Here is a 14,043-nt window from a genome sequence, read left to right as displayed (position 1 = left end):
ATGTTTAAGTTGTTTGGAAAACTGGTTATCTGTTCCATATATGTTTTTTTTAATGTAATCTTCAGTGAGGGACTTTATCAAATGTTTTCTGAATATGCAGATATATACTCTCTACCATGGACACCTTGCCACCTTGCTTTTGTTGAACAAATCCAAAATATAAAGAAATAAAACAGATTTATCAAGCTAGAACAATTTATACAAAAGTTATACCTGGATTTTTCCTCTAAATGATGTCTTTTTATATGTTGCCCAATGTGGTTATAGGTTTCCATGAGTACCAACTACCGACGTCAAACCGATAAGCCGATAATTACGAGGCAAAAGCCTTATATCGTATTTTATATTTGGTGTGACGTCTGCAAGCTTTCACTCTTGGTACTGTTCCTGTCTCAAGTGACTGAAAAATATGATCAAAGGTGTCACAATATATATTTTTAGCTTACTTTAATAATCTGGAAGAAAGGAGGCCTAGTCAGAGACCAGGCCGCGGGGACGTTGATCCTCGGTACCAACGGAATGTAACCGCAAGTTGAGTCTATTTTGTTTAGAAATTGTAATAAATCTAAGGAAGTTATGATCATTGTTTAGTAATGGCAATGGTATGCAGATTCGTCTAATCACTCCTTCCCCACGTTCTTCAATCTATGGAAATCGGCCTTTAACATTTCTGGTACTCTGGTCTTTTACATAACTTTTGCATGTTATTAAATCAATATTTTTTGTGATTACTATTTTCAAATTCGATCCCTATTTCGATGATGTTTAGTATTATCTCTCTGTTGGATATAACTACATTTAATATAATGTTTTCGTGTCTTGGCTCCACAAAATACTGTTTAACCCGTTCGCAACTATAATCGACTTTATTCCAAGTGACTAGAAAAGCGACCCAACTGCAAATTTAGGAAGTCTTAAGCAAGTACAAAGGTATTCTTAGGTCATCTTGCTAGCATTTTAATTTTGCCTCGTTCTCGTCCTTTTATGACTTAATCTCTTGCTCTCTGGTTCCCATTTCCCACCGGATATCTTTCATCCCACTTCACATTTAACACAACACAAATCACAAATAATAATTATAATGCCGATATGATCATCACTGCTAATGTGCATCCGTCTTCCCGCCCTTGGTACAGCGGCGTGGTTCTCGTTGGACCGAGCTCTCTCCCACCCTGAGTGCCGGCTGGTGGGTGACGGTGCAGGAGCCACCTGTGAAAGCTACCAGCACCGCGTTGCCCTCGCCTCCGTCGGGTTCTCCAGAGGTCGTCATTACTGGCAGTTCACCGTCGACTCGTACGATGCCAACGCTGATGTCGTCTTTGGTGTCGCAAGGGCCAACGTGGACAAAGAGGGCATGTTGGGTAAGTGTTTTTGTGAACGATGGTGAGTATTCAGGTGGCCAATGATGGGTGATTTGGTGGACGAGGTGAGTGTTTGGGTGGACGAAGGTGAGTGTTTGGGTGGACGAAGGTGAGTGTTTGGGTGGACGAAGGTGAGTGTTTATATAGACAACGGCTGTATTTCATTCACCCTGGTTTCATCTCCTGAGCGTTTCTTGTCTAAGCTATGATGTCTATCAGTATCTGTACCACCACAGTTATCCTTCATTCAAACTCCTCAATTTTTCTTTCCATACAAGTAGTTATATTTTCTTCTTCCCTCGTTTGTTCTTCTAGATTTCTCTTTATTTTTGTGTCCATTTATTTCACATTCCATGTCCTCCTTGTCTATCCTATTTGTTCGTCTGCATTGCTCATTGTCGTAGTAGTTATCATATACGTTTTTGCCCTAATTCTATTTTCCTCTGTTTAATCTTCCATTCTTCTCTCTCGGCATATTTGCCAATAATATTAATGCAGTGTTCGCCTCTTTGCAGCTGCAACACTGTGGCAGGCCACCTTCCCCTATTAGCTCTGCTGTTGAATCCTTTCGTTGCATTAGTATCAGAAAGACTAACCATTTTGTTTTGCCTTGACTTGCTTATCTCTGTTAGGTAATGAATAGTGAAGCTGCAGCTGCAATTCGGGCTGATTCGGTGGAGTTGCTTGGTCCCTTAGTTTACCCCGTTCTCGTTATTTGCCACAATGTACAATACACAAAGTGCTAACCTAAACTAACCAGAAACAAAAGAATCTTTGTCACCCACCTAACCTAACCAACCGATGCTTAGAAAACATAGATTTTTTTGAGCCGCTATTTTTCATAGTACTTTGTAAATTGTGCGTTGGGGACCATAATGTACAAATCAAAGACACGTCAGTGCAGAGGACGGATTGCTCAGTTAGTGCGTCTGGCAGTCAGTCCTGTCCTTGTCGGCCGGCGTTTACAAACAAGCCGGATTCCTTTTTGTCACTATTTATCATATAAGTTATTCATTTACATTTTCTCTTTATTCAGTCTTTTTATTTAATCCTTGCGTATTATTCAGAACATTTTCAGGGCGGCATGACGTCTGTATTCATGCAGTGGCCAACAAAAGCCTCAGAGTGCCTGGGTATGGCACTATGTGTGTATTTGTGTGCAAAACTTTTACGGGCGCTAATCTAATTATTATTGCTATAGAAAACGCTGAGCGTAATTAGTGGTTTTATAAGAACAATAAACGCTAAATGTTCTGAACAATCATTTAACATTGTCACATTGTCACGTGTACTATGCTCTTTATCGAATAATAATTGATTGATTGAATACAACTATGCAGTTTTATAGTGGCCACTTTTGAAGTCTCCAAATTTCTAGTGACCATTGTCGTAGTCAAGTCCAGTGGTCAAGTACAGTGACCAGCTTTACAGTAACCAGTTATACAGTGACCAGCTTTACAGTGACCAATAAGAAAGACACATTTTACAGTGGTACAATGATGCTGAGATACAATGACTGAGGAAAGTAGTTTTGTTATACACTGAGCAAGATAGTTTTATGCTTAAAACAATACCAGCAATTGCCAGCAACTTAGGATACACCAACATGATAAATGTTCGGAGAAACCTACACAATTACGAGTCTCGTGGCAAACGTATAAACTCGAAAACTTGTAAACTTAAAAGTTGCAAACTTACAGGCTTGCAGACTTACTTGGTGATTTATGGCTGTAGCAGTTGTGACCAAAAGACTAAAGCAGCAGATGAGGGGTAAGGTTTGGTCTTAAAGTGGAGAATAGCCTCCATAACACCTAATCCATCTTCCTTCCCACTCTCCCAGATTATCTCGGTCGGCGTCCACGCGAAGGAATGGAGTTTTGACCTATATTTTAAAGTGTTATTGCTAAAGTTATAGAATTAATGTTGTTTAACTACAAGTATGAAAGTAAAAGTATTATGGAAACCTCAAGAGTTTATCCACACGCAGATTCATCTCCATCTCGAGGCAAATATATATTTGCTCTTGACATTTCTTTTCCCACATGTTCCCTGGAAATGCTTGGCGGAACAAATAGCCAACTGCAACAGCGGCAACTCTAACCTCTCCTGGGGATACTTGCTACAAAATTGCTAGTAATGTAAGACAGTATAAAAACAAAAAAAGTCCATGGCATTCACCGTCGTGTTACATTCAGTCAATTTTTATTCGAGTTGCTCTTCTCTGGAAGCGAATTATTCTCACCTCAAACCTCGCTCATTACCGGCGACTTGCTATCGTTAGTATTGCGGAAATGTGTGATTTATAAGACCGGTGAGTATCGTCTTCATTAGGTTAAATGGGTCTAACCTAATTTGTTTGTATTATATATAATGTTAATGTCTAATTATATGGCACACACAAACACACACACAAACACACACTATACAAGATACTGAAAGGTATTTACAGTTTTATCCCCCTAACTTTACTTCACACAGGGAAAAGCTCGAAACACAATTGTCAGAGACGTAAGAAATGATATACAGAATGATACACAGACTGGTTGGTAGACAAGAGAAATGAAGTGAGAAAGGATATAATGGAGACCTCCATTCACAGCTTAAAGAGCAGGTCCGACATAGGACTGGCACTTGGTAGCTTAGGAGGCAGGATATACTTTTTTTTGGGGAGTAAAGAGGAAGAAGAGGCATAGGTGAAGGGAAGTATAGAAGTGAGAGGTATGAAAGCAGGCGGGCTGTCCGCCTTGCTGACCGGATATATTAAGAAGGATATACTAGCTAGATATATAGGACCGGAATATAAGCTAGGATATATAGGACCGGAAGGATATACTAGCTAGAGCTTACTATGTAGAAACAGTCAGAGAAGCACACACATTGAGCTGACCAATGTCAGAGTGTACGGCAGCGCCGTCATGGTGCCCTCACGTGAAAAAACATATCAGCAAGTTAGGAAGAGAGTCGTGTTTCCAGAGGAGCACCGGAGCTGAAAGGTACGAGTACTCCTGCTATAGAAGATGACAGGACATGGAAGACGTGATAACTAGCTTGAAACAAATCAAGGGAGAGGATAAAATGGATAAGAAAGCTTGAATAACCCCGCCTGCAGCACAACTTGAGGACACACTCTTAAAACAAGAAAAAATATCAGGTGTTAGAAAGTATTTATGTTCCAAGTTGTAGCGAGTTGAAACACTGCCAGACGAGGCTGTATGTGCAAAAAGCACAGAAAACTTTAAGAGTAAATACAATAAATGAGCAAAGGACGACGGAATTTCAAGCTGGAACTCTGTCTACAATTTAGCTGTTTACTCTGTCTACTCTGTCTACAGCATAAACAGGCACGCACGCACGCACACGCGCGCACGCACGCACACGCGCACACACACACACACACACACACACACACACACACACACACACACACACACACACACACACACACACACACACACACACACACACACACACTTCCATCCCATTGCCATTCATTACCTGTGTGAGGACACAGATCCGAGAGGAGCCACATGCCCCATCCCAGCACCTAACCTGCCCTCCGCCCGCAGGCAATGACGTACACGGGTGGGCCATGTACATCGACCACCAGAGGTCGTGGTTCCTGCACGGGGCGGCGCATCACGGGCGGTATGAAGGTGGGGTGGGCGTGGGCTCCACCGTGGGCGTCCTCCTTGACCTCAACCACGGCACTCTCACCTTCTACGTCAACGACGAACAACAGGTGAGAACTCTTTTCATGTCTTATTCATGACAATTAATATAAAAATATATATTATATGAAATAATGTGTATATTCTTTATACGGTAGGAATACAATAATAAAACGGTAGGGGTGGTAGAAGAAAATACTCCACAGGTGTTCATGGAGAATCTGTAAGGTCTTCTCCAAATACCTTTCATTCTCTTCTCCAAGGCTATGGGTCCCCACAATTGCCCTAGAGGTGTATATATATATATATATATATATATATATATATATATACACACACATGTATTCAAGAGAATGTGTGTATGTGTGTTTGTTTGAGGTTGGAGCCCAAATGATTGGGGGTAGCCTCATCAAATTTGGCAGGGTGACAGATGGTTTTGGGGAATTGTCACAGACGAGTTGCGGTCGACCTCCATGCTTCCACTTTGCATGAACTGCCAAATGGCACCAATTTATTGAAGACAATGTATAGCGAAGATGGTTAGAATATTGAAGGATTAGGAAGGTGGTGAAGGGTAGGAAAGGTGAAGGGTAGGAAAGATGGTGAAGGGCAGGAAATATGGTGAAGGGCAGGAAAGGTGGTGAAGGGCAGGAAAGATGGTGAAGGGCAGGAAAGGTGGTGAAGGGCAGGAAAGGTAGTGAAGCAGGTGTGAGAGAATAAGCTCATGCCACATGTAACTGATGCGTCTCCTCACCACCAGGGCGACGTGGCCTTCACCGACCTGGAGGGCCTCTTCTACCCGGCAGTCAGCGTCAACAGGAACGTGACGGTGACCCTCCACACCTCCCTCGACCCTCCTCACTCCGACTACGACAGCCAATCTGACACCTGAAGGCCCACCATTGTCATCGGCACCCCCTGGCCCACCACCGCCTCAGAACACTTCACGTTACTCTAGTGCTCCCTACATTATCACCCTTGTTATTATTATTATTATTATTATTATTATTATTTTTATTTAAATTTTCGTTTCGTCGTTCAACAAGCGAGCTGCAATATTTTATCGGCATTAAATTGTCTTGATTGAGTTCAAGAGAATTACAACACTCTGCAAGTGTTGTCAACCAACAATCGGATTTCTCAGTGATATTATATATATATATATAATCACTAGTGATATATATATATATGTATATATATCACTAAGTGTGTGCGATACGCGCATGGGAGAGGTAGTTCGGGACGTGAACCAAGAGACAAGAGTAAGTTAACCAACAACGCATCATGACCAAGCAACGTGTCCAACAAATATATATTATATATTTTTTTGTCAGTAAGTTCATACCAGCGTGTGAAACCGCACGAGTGTAAAAGTGTAACTGAAAAAACTAAATGTGCAGGAAAAGAACACAAAAGTTCTGTACGGAAATCACGTGAAAAGTTGGGTGTCGTTCAAAATACTTTACGTTCCCTACTAGTTATGTTAAGGTGTAAGAGAACTGATTTCTGCGTTTTGGTCAGGGAGTGAGTCGTTTCCCCAACGTGTACGCGACAAATCCTGACCATCTCGTATCATTCAGGACTGAGAAAACGTCTATACACGCAAACGACACATCAAAATGCCATACATCTAACGGATATTCATCCCAATGGTCACAATATCAAGATGATCTATGTGATAGGAACTGAGGATTACGAATATTATACCAAGGTACTGAGGAAAAGAACCTGACATGGTTGAGTAAGATCAAAACTACGAGACATGATGACAAGTCAATCCCCAGGTTAAGGCTCGTAACATTAAGGGGACTCAACTAACAAAGCCTTTCACCTGTCCAATGTCACCACAACTGCCAACTCCATTCCAGTGTTTGTTGTTGTTGTCTGCACGCTCGTGAGCACTAGACTACGTCAGTAGGTCAACACCAAATGCCTGTTTTTTTTTCTTTGTAATAAAGTTGATGTTTATACCCCACACACAATGTTCCATTTGGTAGTGAACTGCAATTATGAACACCAATAAATGACCCCATTGTGGAGAGAACAATGTTGGGTGCAGGGTTTGCCTGCCAGATTTTATTAGAAAAATTAAAAAATGTAATTTTGAACGTATATAAATAATAATGGGGCTTTATATACTTCATGTAGAGCCACTCGGAGGTCGTGGGTGCTGTGCACTATAAGTGATGAACCTTTGTACAGTAGTTAAACCATCCACACTCACCACCACCACACACTCACTACCACACACTCACCACCACACACTCACCAGCACACACTCACCACCACACACTCATCACTACACTCACCAGCACACACTCACCACCATACATTCACCACCATATTCTCACCTCCATGCACTCACCACCACACACTCACCACCACACACTCACCACCGCACACTCACCACCATGCACTCACCACCACACACTCACTTCGACAACCCTCCCTCATCAATAAATACCTGTATCAAAACAGGGGAATCACAACTTGCAAAGTAATCGAAAAATCCAGAAACAATGAGTACAAATTTACGCCAGCTACAAAAAACAAAATATGGGATGATCCAGGCATCAAATAGAATAAGAGGTGATCCATGCGTAGACAATAGTATTCAACTCAGGTGTAATGAAAGGTTCCGGTGGGCTTAATTCTCGACTAAGTTGCGCCCAGGTATCATCACGTTTGGAACTGAAAGGTAGAATGGGTAAAAGCAGACATAACCAGGTCTGCGTCTGGCGCCATGCTATACAAGACCTCACGGGCAGGTCTGCGTCTGGCGCCATGCTATACAAGACCTCACGGGCAGGTCTGCGTCTGGCGCCATGCTATACAAGACCTCACGGGCAGGTCTGCGTCTGGCGCCATGCTATACAAGACCTCACGGGCAGGTCTGCGTCTGGCGCCATACTATACAAGACCTCACGGGCAGGTCTGCGTCTGGCGCCATACTATACAAGACCTCACGGGCAGGTCTGCGTCTGGCGCCATGTGATACACGTCCTCATGACAAGGTCTGCCTCTGGCGCCACATACCCTACTGCAGCGCCATATATCCTGGCCAGACCCTGACGGTTTTGTAAGCAATTATTAGAAACAAATAACTCAACACAGCAACTAGCAAGCACCTGACATGTAAATACGGCTGGGGTATATTATTTTTCTAAGTTACTTATATAATAATAAGAACTAATGATCATGATAAAGCAACTATTCATCTAATAATAAATCAGAAATGTAGAGTTTCTACAAAAAAATCTTAAATATTAAAGCATTTTCACCTTGGAGAAACGTATTCAATGAATTGAAAATTAAACAGATTTTTTGTAAATCCATGAACGAGCATATTTACTATAATATATATATTTAACTGATGTGCTTTTCAACGCCTGAGTCCTCAGAGAATTGCATAAACTCTGTCACGTGTACCAACACTGTGCGCTGTTGGCTATGTTGGTGAAGCTCCTTTCACACAATAGAGTAATATTTCATCAGAACACGTGTGATTAGTGTTCATTTAAAGAATTAAATGTTGGAAATTACTTAAAGATTGCAAATTTTATTTATTAACGTAATTTTTTGTTTTTTTTTTAGGGCTAAAATGGGTTTCAATCAAAAACGCATTAAATATTGCAAAATGTCATGTCATTACTTCAATTGATCTTCATTTACAAAGCTTTAATGTAAATCAAATTTAAGAAAAAAATTAATTGCAATAATTTTCGGTTACAAGTCAAACTGCAAGACAATATACCTGATAAATAGTTCAACCTCAAGCGTGTACAGTTAAGCTGTGGGCAAGAAAGAACTGGAGCAAATTTAATAACCTCTCAAGTACTCTCCTAACACTAGGATACAACATGGCGGTGTCAGTACTCTCCCTACATTGAGATGAGGCAGAGTAGATCCAGTACTCTCACTTCTCAGAAGTACGGGAGAGTAGCGCCAGTACTTGTCCTCTTGACCCTGTGTACAGTCCGTGTTATCCTTGGTAAGTATAAGGACCCCCGCGACTCGCCTCACACACCTCCTCCGTTACCCACTACATCACAACACTGTAAATATTCCCAACCTCCAACACAGATGTCCAACACCTATCATAGCTTCTCCCATACCTAATACAGCTCCCTAATGCATCGATCGGTTCCATTATAAAGTTTGACTTTTTGACATTGTTTCTACCCTTCCCTTTACAAACAAAAATAATATATTTTTTCTGGATTAACATGTCCTGTTTTTCTTCGACTACTTTGACAATAAACTTTAGGCAGGGTTATATCATCAGAGTATTAATATATAAGTCGGTTTCTAAATACGTTTTCCACTTTTATAAACATAAATGCGGATTATTCTCAGCTGTTCCTACTCCCACCTCTTGATCACAAGCCAAAGATTTGTACACGAAGTTTAAAATATGACTTGAAAACAAAGGGAAAATAAACGAAAACCAAAAATCCACGAAGCACAAGTAATTTGCAATAGTGGATTCGTGTCCCTTTTATTTTATATATATGTATATATAATACATGTACTTGAAACACTTTATTCTTAATATCTGTCGTAATCAGTTTACTCTAAAGTGGGTGTGAACTAGAAGGCAGTGCATTAAGCTGCCAGCAGCAGGCGCAGTCACTCAACCAGGCTCGTGCTTAGACTCGCTCCTCTCATCCAGTTAATCATATATTTTATTATCTGGATGTCCCCCTCCCCGTCATTATTGTGTTATAGAGAAATCAGCCTTCACGCGCTGCGCGGACAACCGTAAAACCGTGTTTCTATGGACAGTTGTGGGTAATACAAACGGGTACATCTATCAACAGCGGTAACACAAACAGGTGTATAGTCAACATATGTGGGGGGAAGAGGAGGGTAGGGGGAGAGAAACACCTGTGTTTCAGACTGCTGCTGTGGGAGGAGGGGAAGGGGTGGACACAGACACCTGTGTTCATAAACTGGTACGAGTTCACAATCCTCCACAATCGACTTGAGAATGGTCCAGGACGGACCGAAACGTCGTCGTCCCTTCACCTTCTAGTGTGTGGTCTGGTCAACAAACTGGTACGAGTTCGGACACTCGGGTCATCCGTAGAGTGCAGAAGGTTGTTGCCCTAGACCTCCTCCCTCACCCGCTGGTCACCGCTGGGAAGTACACCCGTTGACTTCAATATGGTGCTCAAGACTAAAATCCTCTCCTTTTGACCAATTCGCCCGTCGCAACCCAAGTCAGTTTGGCGAGGAACCTAGTCACTCCTGATAGCTTATCCGATAAGCCAGCATTGTTCACATCTCCTGTTGGCTTCCCATCGATATTCACAGACTCACCCAACCAACTATCTATCCTTCTCTATGTCACTTCCCATCAACCAATCCTTACAGATAGCTTATCTTTGTCAATCAAATCAGAGGTGATCAAAACTACATAAGAAATTATATACATGGAGAAAACATTAATGTATAATATTGTATTTATGTGTAACTGTACATGTACCGATAGGATTAAGGACACGCAGTATGGATAATCTAGTCTTTATAATCGTGTTTGTAAATGTTATTAACTAATTCTTAAATTAAATCCTACTTTTATTATTCTGTGTTTTATTTAAATCCAAAATAGTCCACAATGATGATATGCAATAAGTATAATACAGCCGCTTTATTATAATAATACAACAGACAGCGTATAATAATAACACGATGTAACACAAGTTTTATTCCTGGGTAGTAAGTGTAAGTTCCTAATTGCTTATGCTTCCAAAGTATAGAAAATGTACAAAATTCACTTCAAACTTTGCTTTGTCCTTTGTCTCAGACAGCTCAGGGAAGACGTCTTGAAGGTACCTCTTTATCTAGAACTGTGACGCATTGTTTCGTAAGTTGGCAGCCTTCCGGTACATTCACAACGTCTTCCCTATGCTGTCTGAGGCAAAGGTCAAAGCAAAGTTTGAAGAGGCGGGAGAGATACAAAATAATTTACTCTTGGGATATACAAGAAGGACTGGTTCTAAATCTGCACACAGAAATAACTCTACTTGAGACCAGGAGGCATGGCAGGATGTGCAGAATAGCCCCGTTCAAATGCAGAGGTGGCATAGGTACGCTGAGACAACTCTATCAACATAAAGGCCCACGAATTTTCAACATTCTCCCTCTATAAATAAGGGGTATAACTAGCCGAACTCTCATGGTGTTCAAGAGAGAACTTGATAAACACCTACAAACGATACCTGATCAACCGGGTTGTGATTCATAAGTCAGGCTGCGAGCAGCTGGGTTGAACTGCCTGGCTGACTGGACGACCAGGAGTCCTGGTCAGAGACCGGGCCACAGGGACGTTCATCCTCGGAATCATCGCAAGGTAGGTGATCAGAGGTATCAGGTGAAAAGAAACGTTAAACAAACGCTTCAGTACTGAGGCGGGGATCGAATCCGTAATCCTGGGCTGTGAGCCGACAACGTAGACTACTGTGTTACAGGACCGTGTGTGTGTGTGTGTGTGTGTGTGTGTGTGTGTGTGTGTGTGTGTGTGTGTGTGTGTGTGTGTGGCGTCTAACCCACAATTTGCACTGCGCTTCAGGCAAATTTAAACTTAAATTTAGAAATAATTGGAAAACAATCAATATATATTGCTTGCAATATCAATTTAAAACATGTTACATATAAATTAAAACTGCAGCAGCAGCGACAATTCAAGTCAGGTTCAGGTTTTACATTGCTAACATAAACTAAGCTTCACACAACAGTATTGGTAGGTTGAATGGTTACATTTATTTGTACACAAGAATAAAATGGATTTGAGATTTTTTTGGGTGAAATATTTATAAGATAAAAGAGACAAATTACATAAAAAATAAAATTGTACTAAAGTTTTTAAAGACTGAATAAATTCGCTTTTTTTTATTCCAACAGAAAGAACAATAATATTTCGGTATTTTGTGTGGATAAGCGGTGTAAGAGATGAACTTTTACCTCAGCTGCAGGGGGAAGGCTAAGAGCTCTGACCTACCTCAGTTCCCGTTTAAACACTATCCCGAGTATTTTGTCCCAAAACACGATCCGCCAGGCAATTTACATCCAGGTCCCCAATTACTGCAGAGTGCACAGGGGTGAGCAGAGTGAAGAAACTTTGTCTAAATCGTTCCCCATTTTCCAGCACTCCAACACACGACCTCTGGCTTGCCAAGCCTGTGTCCTAGCAAGAAACTTATACTACAGGAGCCCAGATAAATATATAAATACATATTTGAGTATATATTATATATATAACACATATAATGCTCCCTCTCTCTCTCTCTCTCTCTCTCTCTCTCTCTGTCTATATATATATATATATATATGAGAGAGAGAGAGAGAGAGAGAGAGAGAGAGAGAGAGAGAGAGAGAGAGAGAGAGAGAGAGAGAGAGAGAGAGAGAGAGAGAGAGAGAGAGAGAGAGAGAGAGAGAGAAGGAGAGAAGGAGAGAGAGAAGGAGAGAGAGAAGGAGAGAGAGAAGGAGAGAGAGAAGGAGAGAGAGAAGGAGAGAGAGAAGGAGAGAGAGAAGGAGAGAGAGAGAGAGAGAGAGAGAGAGCGGGGGGGGGGGGAGGTAGGTCACACAATAACGCCAGGGGACAAGAGGTGAAGAATGACTACACAATAAAGTCAACACTGGAGCGCCAGAGTACCAGCTGCCCAACAACATAAGGACATATTGCCTCAAACTTCAGGCAATTTACATTTCATTTATTCGATAGAAACGAGCAGCAAACGTACACCTGTAGTGTCCCCGATGGAGCCGAAGAGTTCAAACTCACCATAAAAACTCAGCCCAGTCTCAGCGTATTTTTCGTGAAGTTTCTGTGTTTTGTGACGAAACCGCACATCAGAAGACGAAGAGACGACGACGTTTCGGTCCGTCCTGGGCCAGCATCAAGTCGATTGTCGAGTAGTAATTTTGTGTGATATTTCTCATTACATTTTGATATATTTCAAAAATCTTTAATGGGTCTTCGTGCCACTTAGGACTTCAGAGCTTTTTGTTGTTGTTGTTGGGTACATATTTCTTGGGTCAACCAAACTAGGTCACAACCTGACTTCACTTGCAGACGCATTCAGTTCTGACTTTTTCCCTGTTAGCGGTGGATTGCTTCAGAGTCCTGCTCCCACCCCAACCCTCGTTCTCTTACATATTGATAACATTTTGCCAATAGCCAAAACCTGTACAAATTCATATGCAAATACGCGAACCGTTCAGACCAAAACTCTTAGGTTATTCTACTAAAAAAAAACATCCTCTGCCTTTTTCCCTCGCAGACGGATTGACTATTACAAACTCTCTGAAGTCCAGTCTCACACTCACTACACACTGGGAAACCACTGGACACTCTACACACTGGAGAACAAACTGGACGGTCTACACACAGAACACGCAACACTGGAGAACAAACTGGACGGTCTACACACAGAACACGCTACACTGGAGAACAAACTGGACGGTCTACACACAGAACACGCAACACTGGAGAACAAACTGGACGGTCTACACACAGAACACGCTACACTGGAGAACATACTGGACGGTCTACACACAGAACACGCTACACTGGAGAACAAACTGGACGGTCTACACACAGAACACGCTACACTGGAGAACATACTGGACGGTCTACACACAGAACACGCTACACTGGAGAACATACTAGATATGTTACACACTGTAAAACATACTGGACACAAAACATTTAGCACTTGCTTATCCCACGTGATGGCCACCTCTCTCGACTCTTCAATTTGCATCTAACTCTCCTTCTCATGCCAGGCCTCCAGCCTTCTCATGCCAGGCCTCCAGCCTTCTCATGCCAGGCCTCCAGCCTTCTAATGCCAGGCCTCCAGCCTTCTCATGCCAGGCCTCCAGCCTTCTCATGCCAGGCCTCCAACCTTCTCATGCCAGGCCTCCAACCTTCTCATGCCAGGCCTCCAGCCTTCTCATGCCAGGCCTCCAGCCTTCTAATGCCAGGCCTCCAGCCTTCTCATGCCAGGCCT

The 14,043-nt window shown here is 42.1% G+C and overlaps 1 protein-coding gene across 2 annotated transcripts in view; it reads left to right on the top strand.

The window, feature by feature from the left end:
* Positions 1-10,615, top strand: part of LOC123746922 (E3 ubiquitin-protein ligase TRIM9) — a 334,690-nt gene extending 324,075 nt beyond the window's left edge. For both annotated transcript variants that reach the window (XM_069319420.1, XM_069319421.1), the window contains 3 exons: positions 1,137-1,361; positions 4,928-5,100; positions 5,790-10,615. In XM_069319420.1, coding sequence (XP_069175521.1) covers positions 1,137-1,361; positions 4,928-5,100; positions 5,790-5,921 — 530 coding nt within the window. In that variant the 3' untranslated portion in view covers positions 5,922-10,615. The remainder of the gene's footprint in view (positions 1-1,136; positions 1,362-4,927; positions 5,101-5,789) is intronic.
* The last annotated feature ends 3,428 nt before the right edge of the window (positions 10,616-14,043 follow it).

Source organism: Procambarus clarkii, chromosome 93, assembly GCF_040958095.1.
Source record: "Procambarus clarkii isolate CNS0578487 chromosome 93, FALCON_Pclarkii_2.0, whole genome shotgun sequence".
Taxonomy (NCBI): Eukaryota; Metazoa; Arthropoda; class Malacostraca; order Decapoda; family Cambaridae; genus Procambarus; species Procambarus clarkii.
Note: the sequence above shows the minus strand (reverse complement) of the source record. Positions and strands in the feature narration are given on the sequence as shown.